This window comes from Coenobita brevimanus, chromosome 38 (assembly GCF_032717465.1).
Source record: "Coenobita brevimanus isolate Jiangsu-jjx chromosome 38, ASM3271746v2, whole genome shotgun sequence".
NCBI classification, from domain to species: domain Eukaryota; kingdom Metazoa; phylum Arthropoda; class Malacostraca; order Decapoda; family Coenobitidae; genus Coenobita; species Coenobita brevimanus.
In genome coordinates, this window is record NC_136991.1 from 37,433,143 (window position 1) to 37,446,030 (window position 12,888).

General features: G+C 41.9%; 1 protein-coding gene across 1 annotated transcript; it reads right to left on the reverse strand.

Annotated features, from left to right (window-relative positions):
• Positions 1–6,897: 6,897 nt before the first annotated feature.
• LOC145396562 (uncharacterized) lies at positions 6,898–12,306 on the reverse strand. The gene is made up of 3 exons (XM_080269937.1): positions 9,970–12,306; positions 7,975–9,673; positions 6,898–6,941 (listed from the first exon to the last, which is right to left on the reverse strand). Exons 1-3 carry the CDS (start codon positions 12,304–12,306, stop codon positions 6,898–6,900), a joined length of 4,080 nt encoding a protein of 1,359 aa, XP_080126063.1.
• Positions 12,307–12,888: the final 582 nt, after the last annotated feature.

Here is a 12,888-nt window from a genome sequence, read left to right on the forward strand (position 1 = left end):
TCGCAGAATGGCCCACTAGGGGTAAAACTTCTAGGTGGTGCTGCCAGCAACTGAAAGTGTGTTTCGACACTACGTGGTATTTTAGTATGAATGAACTTCAGTGCAACATTCCACCTGAGAATCATGGCTCTCGTTTAACAATCTTCAGAGCCTTAGCATTCTGCGCAAACATAGTCGTAATTTTAGCTATTTTCATTATTTTCGCATCTGATGAGACCATTGACCCCTGACCTGGCCAATGTAGCACATAGCTGCACAACAGAAAGTTGTAGTACTAGTCAACGTCTATAAGCATGCAAAGTTTCATTGATTTCCATCGTGCCTCTGGGGAACCAGGGGTGTATTTTCAAAAACCAGTAATGGTTGCTAGGGATGCTGAGGCCAATCTTTGCAGGGTTGCCACTCGAAAACCAGAGGACAGAGAGAAAAATGATGGCACACTTCCCATAGGGAATGGCCTCAAGATTATTCCTAAAGAAGTCAGAGTTACCTACACCAATTAGTAATGCTGCTACAGCTCAAAACTTAAAAGTACGAAAAAAGCGGTTTTCTGCCGTTGTTAGGCAACTACTCGCTGCCTAGCAACCAAAACCTTGCGGACACAACTGGGTCATAGGCTGGTCATTGTGCCTAAGTTTGGTCAGAATCGGTTAATTCTGAAGGGTAGAAGTGCCTGCCACAATTAAACAAGAAATCAAGCAAGAAAATGTGACTAACAATAAGGGCAGCATGAGGTGGCCAATAACAAATAATGATGATGATGATGATGATGATGATGATGATGATGATGATGATGATGATGATGGATGATGATGATGATAATAATAATAATAATAATAACAACAACAACAACTAGAGCCCCCCAGGAGAGAATCATACCAGCCGCGATCCAATACATATTAGCACAGCTTAGAATATATGACCTTGACCTTGACCTACTATCACCAATTTCGGACTCTAAGAGATTGTCATCCCTACTACACACGTGTAAAAGTTTGATGATATCTCGAGAGGTTGTGAAGTTATCGTGATAACAGACACACCGACCTTGACCTACTTTCACCAATTTCGAACTCGTGATTGATTTTTTTTCCATTCTACATTCCTGTACTATTTCGTGATGATCTCTTGAGCGGTTGCGAAGTTATCAGGCTAACAGACACACACAGACGGATTGAAAACAATACCTGCTTCGCTATCACGGCAGGTAATAAAGACATTACTATTAATATCTCAATTATCATCATATTCTCATCATGAAGAGAGAGAGAGAGAGAGAGAGAGAGAGAGAGAGAGAGAGAGAGAAGGGGGGGGGTTAAATGATACAAGAAGGACTGATGTGGTGGAGTGAGTAAGTATATAATTATGGGCAGAGAGAGAAGGAATCACCAATAAACTTCGAGAGAGAGAGAGAGAGAGAGAGAGAGAGAGAGAGAGAGAGAGAGAGAGAGAGAGAGAGAAACTGTTTACCCCTTCAATATGACGCTGGTTTTCATCCTTCGATCCGACTAGCTGACTACATTAAAAGGAACATGGCAGTGTAACAACAGAGGTCATTGCCGCCGTACAAGAGTAAAAACAGAGAAACACACACACACACACACACACACAAAGTTAATTAACAAACAATTCTCTGGTGAAAGCCCTCGTGGCGAAAAATGAGAAAGCCTTAATTATTCTTTATTAGTGATGTATGGATTCTTACTGTGTTCCTGCTATCGCCAGCTTCGAAGAAATTCCCCGTGACAAAGGTTAAAAACAGCATCTGTACAGTGTACCTACTCAGTACGGTGGTCACTTCTGACCTGTATTGTTTCTACCGTCAGGTGAATTTCTTCAACCTTAAAAGGTTCCCATACACTGAATAAACTAGAAACGGCTTCCACTGATCCCAATTAGTATAACTACGATATTCTGGGTGGTCCATATATAATGCTCCTCTTCCTTTCCGCCGGGTGATTTCTCATGTGTTGCTGAGACGGTTCAGAGAGAGTTATTAATGTCTATCCTAAATCATTTATTTATTTGCTACTCCTACTGCCACACCCAAGCCCACACTAGCAGACTGAGCCGTTCCGGCAACACAGAAGGAACCGCCTGGTGAGCCTGTAATGGAGTGCTATTTACGAACCACCATGAATGCGTTTTATTCCTGCCTCTTGTGACGGTGCTAAGGAAATAACCCTTCCTTTTGATCCCTGAAATCAGACAAGAATTCGGAGACACGCAGGGCCAATAGCAGACTTGCCTTTTTCAGATTTCCTTCTCTGAATAAGACAAAATTAGATCCCGTTTTCTCTAGAGCATGAAAAATCTCTCTCTCTCTCTCTCTCTGTATATATATATATATATATATATATATATATATATATATATATATATATATATATATTCTGCACTATTGGGTCATTGCTATCGAAGGATGAGATTCTTCTCTTTAGTGTTGAGCCTGAACACGTAGATACATGTCCCGAATGATTAATATATATTCGTAGTTAAGCGTGGAGGTACTGATTTCTGTGTACAGTTCTTACCTATCTTAAAATTTGTGATTTTTCTTCTATAATATTTCATATCTTTTATAACGCGAAATATGCGGTGAGGCATTACCGTGGAGTTTCATGTCTGCTCTCACACACACACACACACACACACACACACACACACACACACACACACACACACACACACACACACACACACACACACACACACACACACACACACACACACACACACACACACACACACACACACACACACACACACACACACACACACACACACACACACACACACACACACACACACACACACACACACACACACACACACACACACACACACACACACACACACACACACACACACACACACACACACACACACACACACACACACACACACACACACACACACACACACACACACACACACACACACACACACACACACACACACACACACACACACACACACACACACACACACACACACACACACACACACACACACACACACACACACACACACACACACACACACACACACACACACACACACACACACACACACACACACACACACACACACACACACACACACACACACACACACACACACACACACACACACACACACACACACACACACACACACACACACACACACACACACACACACACACACACACACACACACACACACACACACACACACACACACACACACACACACACACACACACACACACACACACACACACACACACACACACACACACACACACACACACACACACACACACACACACACACACACACACACACACAGATGAGGGGTTGCACATCTACAGTCCGATATCTCATACCCACTGATACTATTAACACACGATTATATTAATGAGAAAATAATTGGTAGTTTTGGTGGTGGTGGTGGTGGTGGTGATGGTAGTTGTGACGATGGTGGTGGTAGTAGCTATGGTGGAGGCGGTGGTGGTGGTGATAATGGTAACTATGATGATGACTGTTTGTTTCGTATTAACCATAATTGCCTTACTTTCATACATTAAAGTTCAATTGCACAACAGGGCATGCCGAAAAAAGTGATGGCGGTGGTAATGGTAGTTGTGATGATGGTAGTGGTAGTAGCTGTGGTGGTGGTGGTGGTAGCTATGATGATGGTGGTTGTTTGTTTTGTATTAACCATAAGTGCTTTACTTTCATACATTAAAGTTTAAATACACAAAAGGACTCCGCCAAAGAAATTACTTGCATATTACTGATGTGGAGCCTACCTTTGACAATACAGAAGGACGGTATCCTTGGGTAATTCTAAGTCACCGTGTCTGTGTGACTTATATCCACTTCCGCAGTTTCGTACTTAAAGAATGTTGGAAATGTTCAGGTGTTTGTGGAAAAATCTGTTTCCACCTCAATTATCAACTATGATTTTTTAATGCTATATGTTGTGTTAACTGATGGGAGAGATGCTACACGAGATAGTCCACGAAGAATATTTACTGGACGACTGTTCAAATATAAGACGGCTGTTATAAACCCAATGTGTACAAATACTTCAACCTCTGTGCTGTTGTCATTCTTTCATGGAATCTACCGCTCAGTGTCTCATTGTCCTATTTACAAACACACACACACACACACACACACACACACACACACACACACACACACACACACACACACACACACACACAGATTAAATAACCATAGTTGATGACCGTGATGGAAAACTATGAATCCACCAGCCAAATACTGTACTATTATATGAGCCTGAGCATTTTTATCATCCTGTAACTATGAAACTCTCCAGACTGACATTTTATCACACAGCCATTGCAGGAACACCATGTATGATCTATTAGGAAAAAGGAGGAGGAAATTACTCTTCTAGCAACCACAGTTATATATTATCAGTTTCAATCTCGTTCCGTTAAATACTGCACACATTCTTACAATCTACATATCTCTTTAGTGCCATAATTACCCGAAAAACACACTTAGATTATTTCCTTCGTGATATTTGAGGCCCCAAATAGTGACATGCTTGAGATTGATAAAAATACTGCCAAACTGCGACCAAACAACAAAAGTGAAAATGAAAGAAACAGACAATACTGTAAGAGAAGAATGAGAGAGAGAGAGGGAGAGGACCACGGACACAAAATGAAGGGAAACGGATAAAGGGAAGACAGTTAAGCTGGAAACCGGAGAGAGAGAGAGAGAGAGAGAGAGAGAGAGAGAGAGAGAGAGAGAGAGAGAGAGAGGATACTGGTTTATCGGAAAAGGAAATGAAGGGAAAACAATGAACAAAAGATACATTACGAAAGGGAGGACAAAAGAGACAGGTACTGAAAGAAGGACAAAGGAGAAGCAGGAGGAGAAACGGACGAAAGAAACAAAGAAGAAACGATAGGGTGAAAAATGGAGAGAGGATGCAAAAGAGATGAAACCAAATAAGACCAAGAAATAACTTCAAAGAACATGATAAACACAGTGAACTTCCCCGGAATTCGAATATCAGAAGAGAGAGAGAGAGAGAGAGAGAGAGAGAGAGAGACAAAGGACCGGTATACCGAAAAGCAAATGAATGTGGAGGAACAAAAGAGGTACAGAACGAGAGGGAGGGGAAATGAGAGAACAGAACCAGAGTAAAGGAAATAAAGACAAAGCTGAGAGAGGAAGAGAAAAGAAAGGAAGAAGCAGGCGAACAATAAGAAAGAAAAGCAAGAGTATGTTAAAAAATAAAGGACAAGAAGAATGTCGAAATAGAAAGAAAGAAAAGCCAGGAAAGGAGTAACTTGAAAGACGAGGATATACGAATGAATCCTCAGAAAATTTTCATAACAAAAACTGGCAGAGAGAGAGAGAGAGAGAGAGAGAGAGAGAGAGTGTGGAATAAAGTTGAAAATCTGGAGATTATAATTTGGCGGCCAGAAATCAGATCAAGATTTTTGTTTCATGTTTCTTTTCTTAAGTTTATTCTTCTTATTCTGTACGATTTTTCCCGGCTGAGAATGGCCTCTCTTATTGGTGGTGTTAATGAAGGCTACATTTCACCTCGCTGGTTTGAAAAGCATCTAAAATTAATAATACTGCGTGCTGGATTCTTAAAATGAAAAATAAGCCAGCACACTGAAATGGTAGGAATGGGTCGCGATGGAAGACTTGTGGATGGAATGTTTGTGCATGGAATATTCGTGGGTGAAATATTTGTGGGGGGAATATTTATGGATGGAATATTTGTGGACGGATGATCTGTGGGTGGAATATTTGTGGATGAAATATTTGTTGATGGAAAATTTGTGGATGGAATATTTGTGGATGGAATATTTGTGGGTGGAATGTTTGTGGGTGAAATATTTGCGTACGGAAAATCTGTGGATGGAATATTTGTGGATGAAATATTTGTGGATGGAATATCTGTGGATGGAATATTTGTGGATGAAATATTTGTGAATGAAATATTTGTGGATGAAATATTTGTGAATGAAATATTTGTGGATGAAATATCTGTGGGTGTAATATTTGTGAATGAAATATCTGTGGATGGAATATCTGTGGATGGAACATTTGTGGATGGAACATTTGTGGATGGAATTTCTATGGATGGAATATCTGTGGATGAAATATTTGTGGATAGAATATTTGCGTATGGAACATCTGTGGAAGACTAAAGAATAGGGATATTAATTAATACCATCACTACCTTGCCTCACTGCTAGTGTTTATCGTGCTGCACAATTTAATCACCTTAGAATAAACTGACTGAACCGGAGAGGTTTGATGAGGACTTCATTAGCTTTTTCAGCACGAAAGTTCTTTCCTGAGATGAATAAGATCGCCTGGAGGTAGCAGTAATAAACTAAACATGACGTCACGGTATTGAAAGTGCTCACTCTCTCAGTCCGAAGACGTCTTTGTGCGATATTCTTGCTGTCTCCAGTGAAAGTCATCGAACAGGAAGAGTTTATATACAGTATATATACAAGTAGATACCATATATATATATATATATATATATATATATATATATATATATATATATATATATATATTGTTACGACATGGAGGGGCTAAAGGACTATCTGATAGCCTGTAAAGTGCGCAACGGAAATTTTAGAATACCAAGTGGCAGTTAGCCACACCAAGTCGTAAGCTTAAATAGGGGAAAATGGTGATAAAGTGTAAAACATACCAATGACCAAAAGGAGGAATGAAATAGGCAATTAAAAATACTTAAATTAATTTACTTAAACACTAACTTAAAGCTACAAGAACAAAAACAAACAGGTTCAAACAGGATTGCCAAACTAGCTCTTGCAGAAGTTATCCTAAAGTTCCGAATGTTAATAATAAAGATAAACCAGAACATAAACTAGCCCTTGGGTTCTAAAACCTCTGGAGACTTGCAATACAGACCTGGCATAAAAATAAAGACTTAACACTAATATAACATGTGACATTAGCTAGGGCAATAACAGTGATTCAAAATCAATAATTCTTATAAATAATAGCAATATCAAAAGAACCTATTAAATCTATCATGTGCTGACAAACTAACTTACGTGTGGCAGATAAACTACTATATTATAATAATATCCCCAGAACAGAGCAGTCCAACACACCGGTCTAGCTCAAGCCGTTAACTAACTCAGGAAGTCCCAGCGCGGCTTATATTAACTCGGGAAAGCAAGAAGGGTAACTCAGAGAAGCAAGAAACTCAACTCAATGAAGCTGGAGGGCAGAACAGAAACTCAAGGTTGAAACCGTGAGCAAATACAAGAAGCTGGTTCGAAACAGCTCTTAAACTATCGACACACTGCTGGGCCAGACTGTTTCCTACGATCTGATATTTATGAACTCTCTTCACAGAATGCTAAGCATGGTACTAACGAATGAATATTAAAGATTCTGGATATTACATATGAATATAAGCAATGTATATCTGCTACACGTAACACGCCCACACCTAAGAAAGAATTTTCCTGATGGAAAATTCGTTCTCAAGAGCGCGACAGGCAATCGGCAATCACGTTATCAACCCCCTTGATATGCTCTATGTTCAAGTTATACTCTTGCAGAAAGAGGCTCCAGCGTGTTAGCCTCTGATTTTTACCTTTTAACTGGTTTAGAAACTTTAAGGGGTGATGATCGGTGTAAACAGTGACTGCCGGCCCAAAAGCAGGAATATAAACAGAAAAATTCTGCAGGGCAAGGATCAGGGCAAGTAGTTCCTTTTCAACAACTGAATAATTGCATTGAGCCTTAGAGAACTTTTTACTGAAATAACAGACAGGATGTTCTATGCCCAGATCATCGTCCTGTATAAGTACAGCTCCTGCTCCTACATTGCTGGCATCAACGGCCAGTTTGAAAGGCCTTGAAAAATTAGGAGCAAGCATCACAGGGTGACAACACAAAATTCCCTTTACAGAATTAAAAGCACTTTTACAATCCTCAGTCCAACAGAATTTCTTCTCTTTCTTTAACAAATCTGTCAGAGGGGCCACAACACTTGAAAAGTTCTTAATAAACCGTCGGTAATATCCAACAGTGCCCAAGAACCTTCGAAGCTCACGCCTGGTTTTCGGTGCTGCAAAGTTCTTAATTGCCTCCACCTTTGAAGAAGGGGGACAAACACGACCGTGACCAACCATGTAGCCAAGGTACTGAACTTGAGCCTGAACAAATTCACATTTCTTTAAGTTAGCTACAAGGCGAGCTTCTGAGAGCCTTGAAAGTAACATTTTTAATTGTTTTAGGTGATCTTCCCAAGTATCACTGAACACTACTACATCATCCAAGTACACCACACAGTTTGGAAGCCCAGTAACAACTCTGTTCATAAGTCTTTGAAAGGTAGCGGGGTCATTTTTCATCCCATAAGGCATCACATTACAACAATAAGTTTGACCATCTGCCACAAAACACGAAACTTCTTTCGCTCGCTCCGTCAAGGGAACTTGCCAGAAACCCTTCTTAAGATCCAGCTTAGTAATGTAGTGGGATGAACCAATGCAGTCAACACAATCTTCCAGTCGAGGCAGGGGATAGGTATCGGTCCTAGTCAGGGCATTGACTCTGCGGTAGTCCATGCAAAATCTCGCTGTCCCGTCAGGCTTGGGCTGCAGCGTCACAGGGGAGCTCCACGGGCTCACACACGGGGAGACAAGACTATTGTCCAGCATGTACTTCAGCTCCTGGCGGAGGACTCCTAAGCGCTTGGGGCAGACACGATAAGGTGGCAGCTTAACAGGGAGTGTGTCACCCACGTCAACATCATGCTCAATCCAGGTAGTCCGTCCAGGGGAGCTACCAAATACATCCTTAAATGAAGAAAGAAGTGTTAATAATTGTTGTGACTGATCGTGTGGCAAATGTGAAACCTTTTCAGCAAGGGAAAAGCCGGCCTCAGCATTGTTTTGCCAGGCACTTGCAGTATCGAAGTCAAAGTCCTCCTCATTTTGTTCCTGGGTTACCAAACCGCCGGGAACCTCTTCAATCTGTTCAAGTGAGACTAGATGCACATGTACAGGGGCATCTGGAGTACGGTAATATGGTTTCAGCATGTTAACATGGCAAAGTTGATGTTTCTTACGTCTGTCTGGTGTCTGCACTAAGTAATCAGTACTACCCACTTTACGCACCACTGGATAAGGGCCACAAAACTTAGCAGCAAGAGGCTGTCCTTGAAGAGGCAATAGCACTAACACTTCATCACCAACCTTAAATTCTCGTAAACGAGCTTTCTTGTCATACCACCTCTTCATACTGGTTTGGGCCTGTTTCAAGTTCTCTCTAGCCACTTGTAAGCATTTAGAGATCCTGTTCTTGAAGTCACTAACAAACTCAAGTACATTATGGCTCATGGTGGAATCACTAGACCAAGCCTCTTTAATGATGGACAATGGGCCTCTTACCTTGTGGGCAAATACTAGCTCATTTGGGGAGAAACCCAAACTCTCTTGAGGAACCTCACGGGTGGCAAACAGGAGGAATGGCACTCCTCTATCCCAGTCCTTCGAGTGTTCCATGCAATACTTCCGAAGCATCGTCTTAAGGGTCTGGTGGTATCTCTCTAGGGCACCCTGGCTCTCAGGATGGTATGCACTGCTCTTCACATGCACAATACCAAGTTGGGCCATGGACTGCTGGAAGGCATTTGAAAGAAAATTAGACCCTCTATCAGACTGAATCTCCCTTGGCAACCCAAACTTAGTGAAGTAATCAAGCAATGCCCGAACAACTGTTCTAGCCTTGGGGAACGAACAGGGATAGCCTCAGGGTATCTAGTGGAAGAGTCAATTATAGTTAGTAGGTACTTATTACCAGAGGATGTAGGAGGCAGGGGTCCCACCATATCAACTATAATACGAGTAAATGGAGGGTCAAAGGCAGGAATGGGAATGAGAGGCGACTTAGCTATGGGTTGATTAGGCTTCCCCACCATTTGGCAAGTATGGCAGCATCGCACAAACTGGGCCACATCTGCTGCCATATGCGGCCAGTAGAACTCTGCACGCAGCCGCTCTAGTGTCTTCCTAACACCCATATGGCCTGAAAACGGAGTACAGTGAGCCAACTCCAATAGCTCCTTCCTACAAGCACTGGGCACAACAATCTGATGACAATCCCACATTCCGTCATCAACATCAACATACGGGGGACGCCATCGCCTCCACAATACTCCATCCTTCACATAAAAGCAACCGCCTTTTTCAACATCGCAATCCTCCACTGCAACTAACCTCAGCTTCTGGATCTCTGGATCACCTGCCTGCATCTCCTTCAATCTCTCAACACTCACCTCCTCGACAGGAACAGAAGTATCATCTGGTAAATTCATGAACGTATCTTCCAAGGAATAGGAATCGTCGGAGTCTTTCTCATTGGTGTCTTTGGGCGATGTCTCTGGGCTAGTTTCCACTATGGCCGAAGGATCACCAGACTCCCCTTCACTAAGTGGCATGTCTCTGCTCTGCTCTGTCTGTGCCATAGATCTGGTCACAGCGCATGCTGGAAATACATCTACATCATCTTTATTAACCTGTGGGGGATCATCAGGCACAGGTATCTCAGACAGTACAGGGGCAATACACTTGTTCTCACCTGCCAAGTCATTTCCCAGTAGCAGGTCAACACCTTCAAGAGGAAGAGAGTCAACTAGTCCAAGGCGCACTTGTCCCTCAAACAGGTTACATTTCAAGTCACCAGTGACCACAGGGATTACCTTCGCGCCAGTAACTCCTTGAATCATCACAAACTCTTTAGTTGGGACTTTAGTTTCAGGGCTTACCCACAACGAAAGTGAAGCTCCAGTGTCACGCAGAATCTTCACAGGAAATTCTGCTCCGTTCAACAATACCATGCCAGAAAACAAATATGGAGCAAAAGAAGAAGCAGGGGCAGAACTGCTAACTGCCGCCTGGACAATGTCTCCAGAAATTGAAGTGGCATCAGGAACGGGTGAGGGCATACCACCTCCCGCCTGCAATTCGACAGTGGGCTCCATATCCCCAATCACCGAAACAACAGGCTGAGAGGGGGAAGAAACAGAAGACTCTCCAGCCACCTTTTGGCCTGAAGGGCAAACTGGAGTCACCACTGGTCCACCTCGAACAAAGTTGACTGGCTTAGACGGAACATTCTTCTTGAAACACTTTTCAACACTGTGACCTGGACGCTTGCAATAAGTACAAAAGTGATAAGGGCGCCTGAAAGAACCAGAGGAGATATTAGAGGGCACAGAAGAGGGATTAGGTTTGGAATTAACAGCTAGGTCTGGCTTACCCGAGTGTTGGTTACTCTGCTGTGGGGTATACTTCTTAGAGGAGAAATTCCTATAGAATTCCTTAGGTTCATTCCCATATCTATGCAAGACATAATCATCAATAACGACAGCTGCTTCAGACACTGTATTAATTTGCTTGTCTGATAAATGAATCCTTAATTCACTGTCTAATTTATCCATGAAATTCTCAAGGATTACAATATCCCTTAACCTAGTACAGCTTGGGTTATTGCAATCTGCCACATTTTCACTTCTAATCCACATTTGGAAAGTGTCAGTCACATGCCTAGCAAACTCTAAGTAAGACTCCTGGGGGCGTTTCTTAGCATTCCTAAACCGCTGACGGTATGCCTCAGGTCTTAATTCATAAGCACGTAAAACTGAGCTCTTCAAAACTTCATAATCTGAGCATTCTTGAAAACTTAAGCTGTCAAACACTCTGAGGGCCTTGCCTTTAAGCACAGTATGAACTAGGGTAGGCCATCGGTCTTTAGGCCACTTATTTCCAGTAGCAATTTTTTCAAAACGTGAGAAGAACTCCAAAACAAGGTTCTCGTCAAAAGGAGGTACTAATTTAGTGGCATCAGTAGTACTGAAACCTGAGAAGGAATGGGAAGAATTTATCTGGCCTTCGGAGGATCTCATACGATATTCATGCTCAAGTTTCATTTGTTCTAACTTCATCTGTTCTATCTTTGCCTGCTGCTCTAACTTCGTCTGTTCTATCTTTGCCTGTTGCTCTAACATTGCCTGTTCTAACTTTGCTTGCTCTCTAGCTCGCTCCATCTTTGCCTGCTCTATCTCTAGCTTCATTTGCTCCATCTGAACCTCGTGTTCCCATTTAGCCTGCACCAACCTGATATCCTGCAAAAATCCATTAAAGACAGGGGAACCCCGATCTTCTGATCTAGGATGAGGGGATTCAGGCTCTGACTCTACAACACCCTCAACCACAGGTGACAAATTTACACGTGCATGGGCATCCGTTTCCATGACTGCTTAAGCTCGGTACACCAACAAGTAAATGTACAGCTCTCAGGGACTATGACAGCTTACACAATCTTTCTTAAACCCTACAAAACCTAGTATTGACAATCCTGGCGAGGTCGCCACTTTGTTACGACATGGAGGGGCTAAAGGACTATCTGATAGCCTGTAAAGTGCGCAACGGAAATTTTAGAATACCAAGTGGCAGTTAGCCACACCAAGTCGTAAGCTTAAATAGGGGAAAATGGTGATAAAGTGTAAAACATACCAATGACCAAAAGGAGGAATGAAATAGGCAATTAAAAATACTTAAATTAATTTACTTAAACACTAACTTAAAGCTACAAGAACAAAAACAAACAGGTTCAAACAGGATTGCCAAACTAGCTCTTGCAGAACTTATCCTAAAGTTCCGAATGTTAATAATAAAGATAAACCAGAACATAAACTAGCCCTTGGGTTCTAAAACCTCTGGAGACTTGCAATACAGACCTAGCATAAAAATAAAGACTTAACACTAATATAACATGTGACATTAGCTAGGGCAATAACAGTGATTCAAAATCAATAATTCTTATAAATAATAGC

What these genes read in the sequence shown, in the direction of transcription:
- LOC145396562 (XM_080269937.1), bottom strand. Translation starts at nt 12,306, where the DNA reads ATGGAAACGGATGCCCATGCACGTGTAAATTTGTCACCTGTGGTTGAG. An exon ending in GCTGCCATACTTGCCAAATG is followed by an intron (nt 9,674 to 9,969) that starts GTGGGGAAGCCT and finishes AATGCCTTCCAG; the next exon opens with CAGTCCATGGCCCAACTTGG. An exon ending in ATTCTGTTGGACTGAGGATT is followed by an intron (nt 6,942 to 7,974) that starts GTAAAAGTGCTT and finishes TTTTTATGCCAG; the next exon opens with GTCTGTATTGCAAGTCTCCA.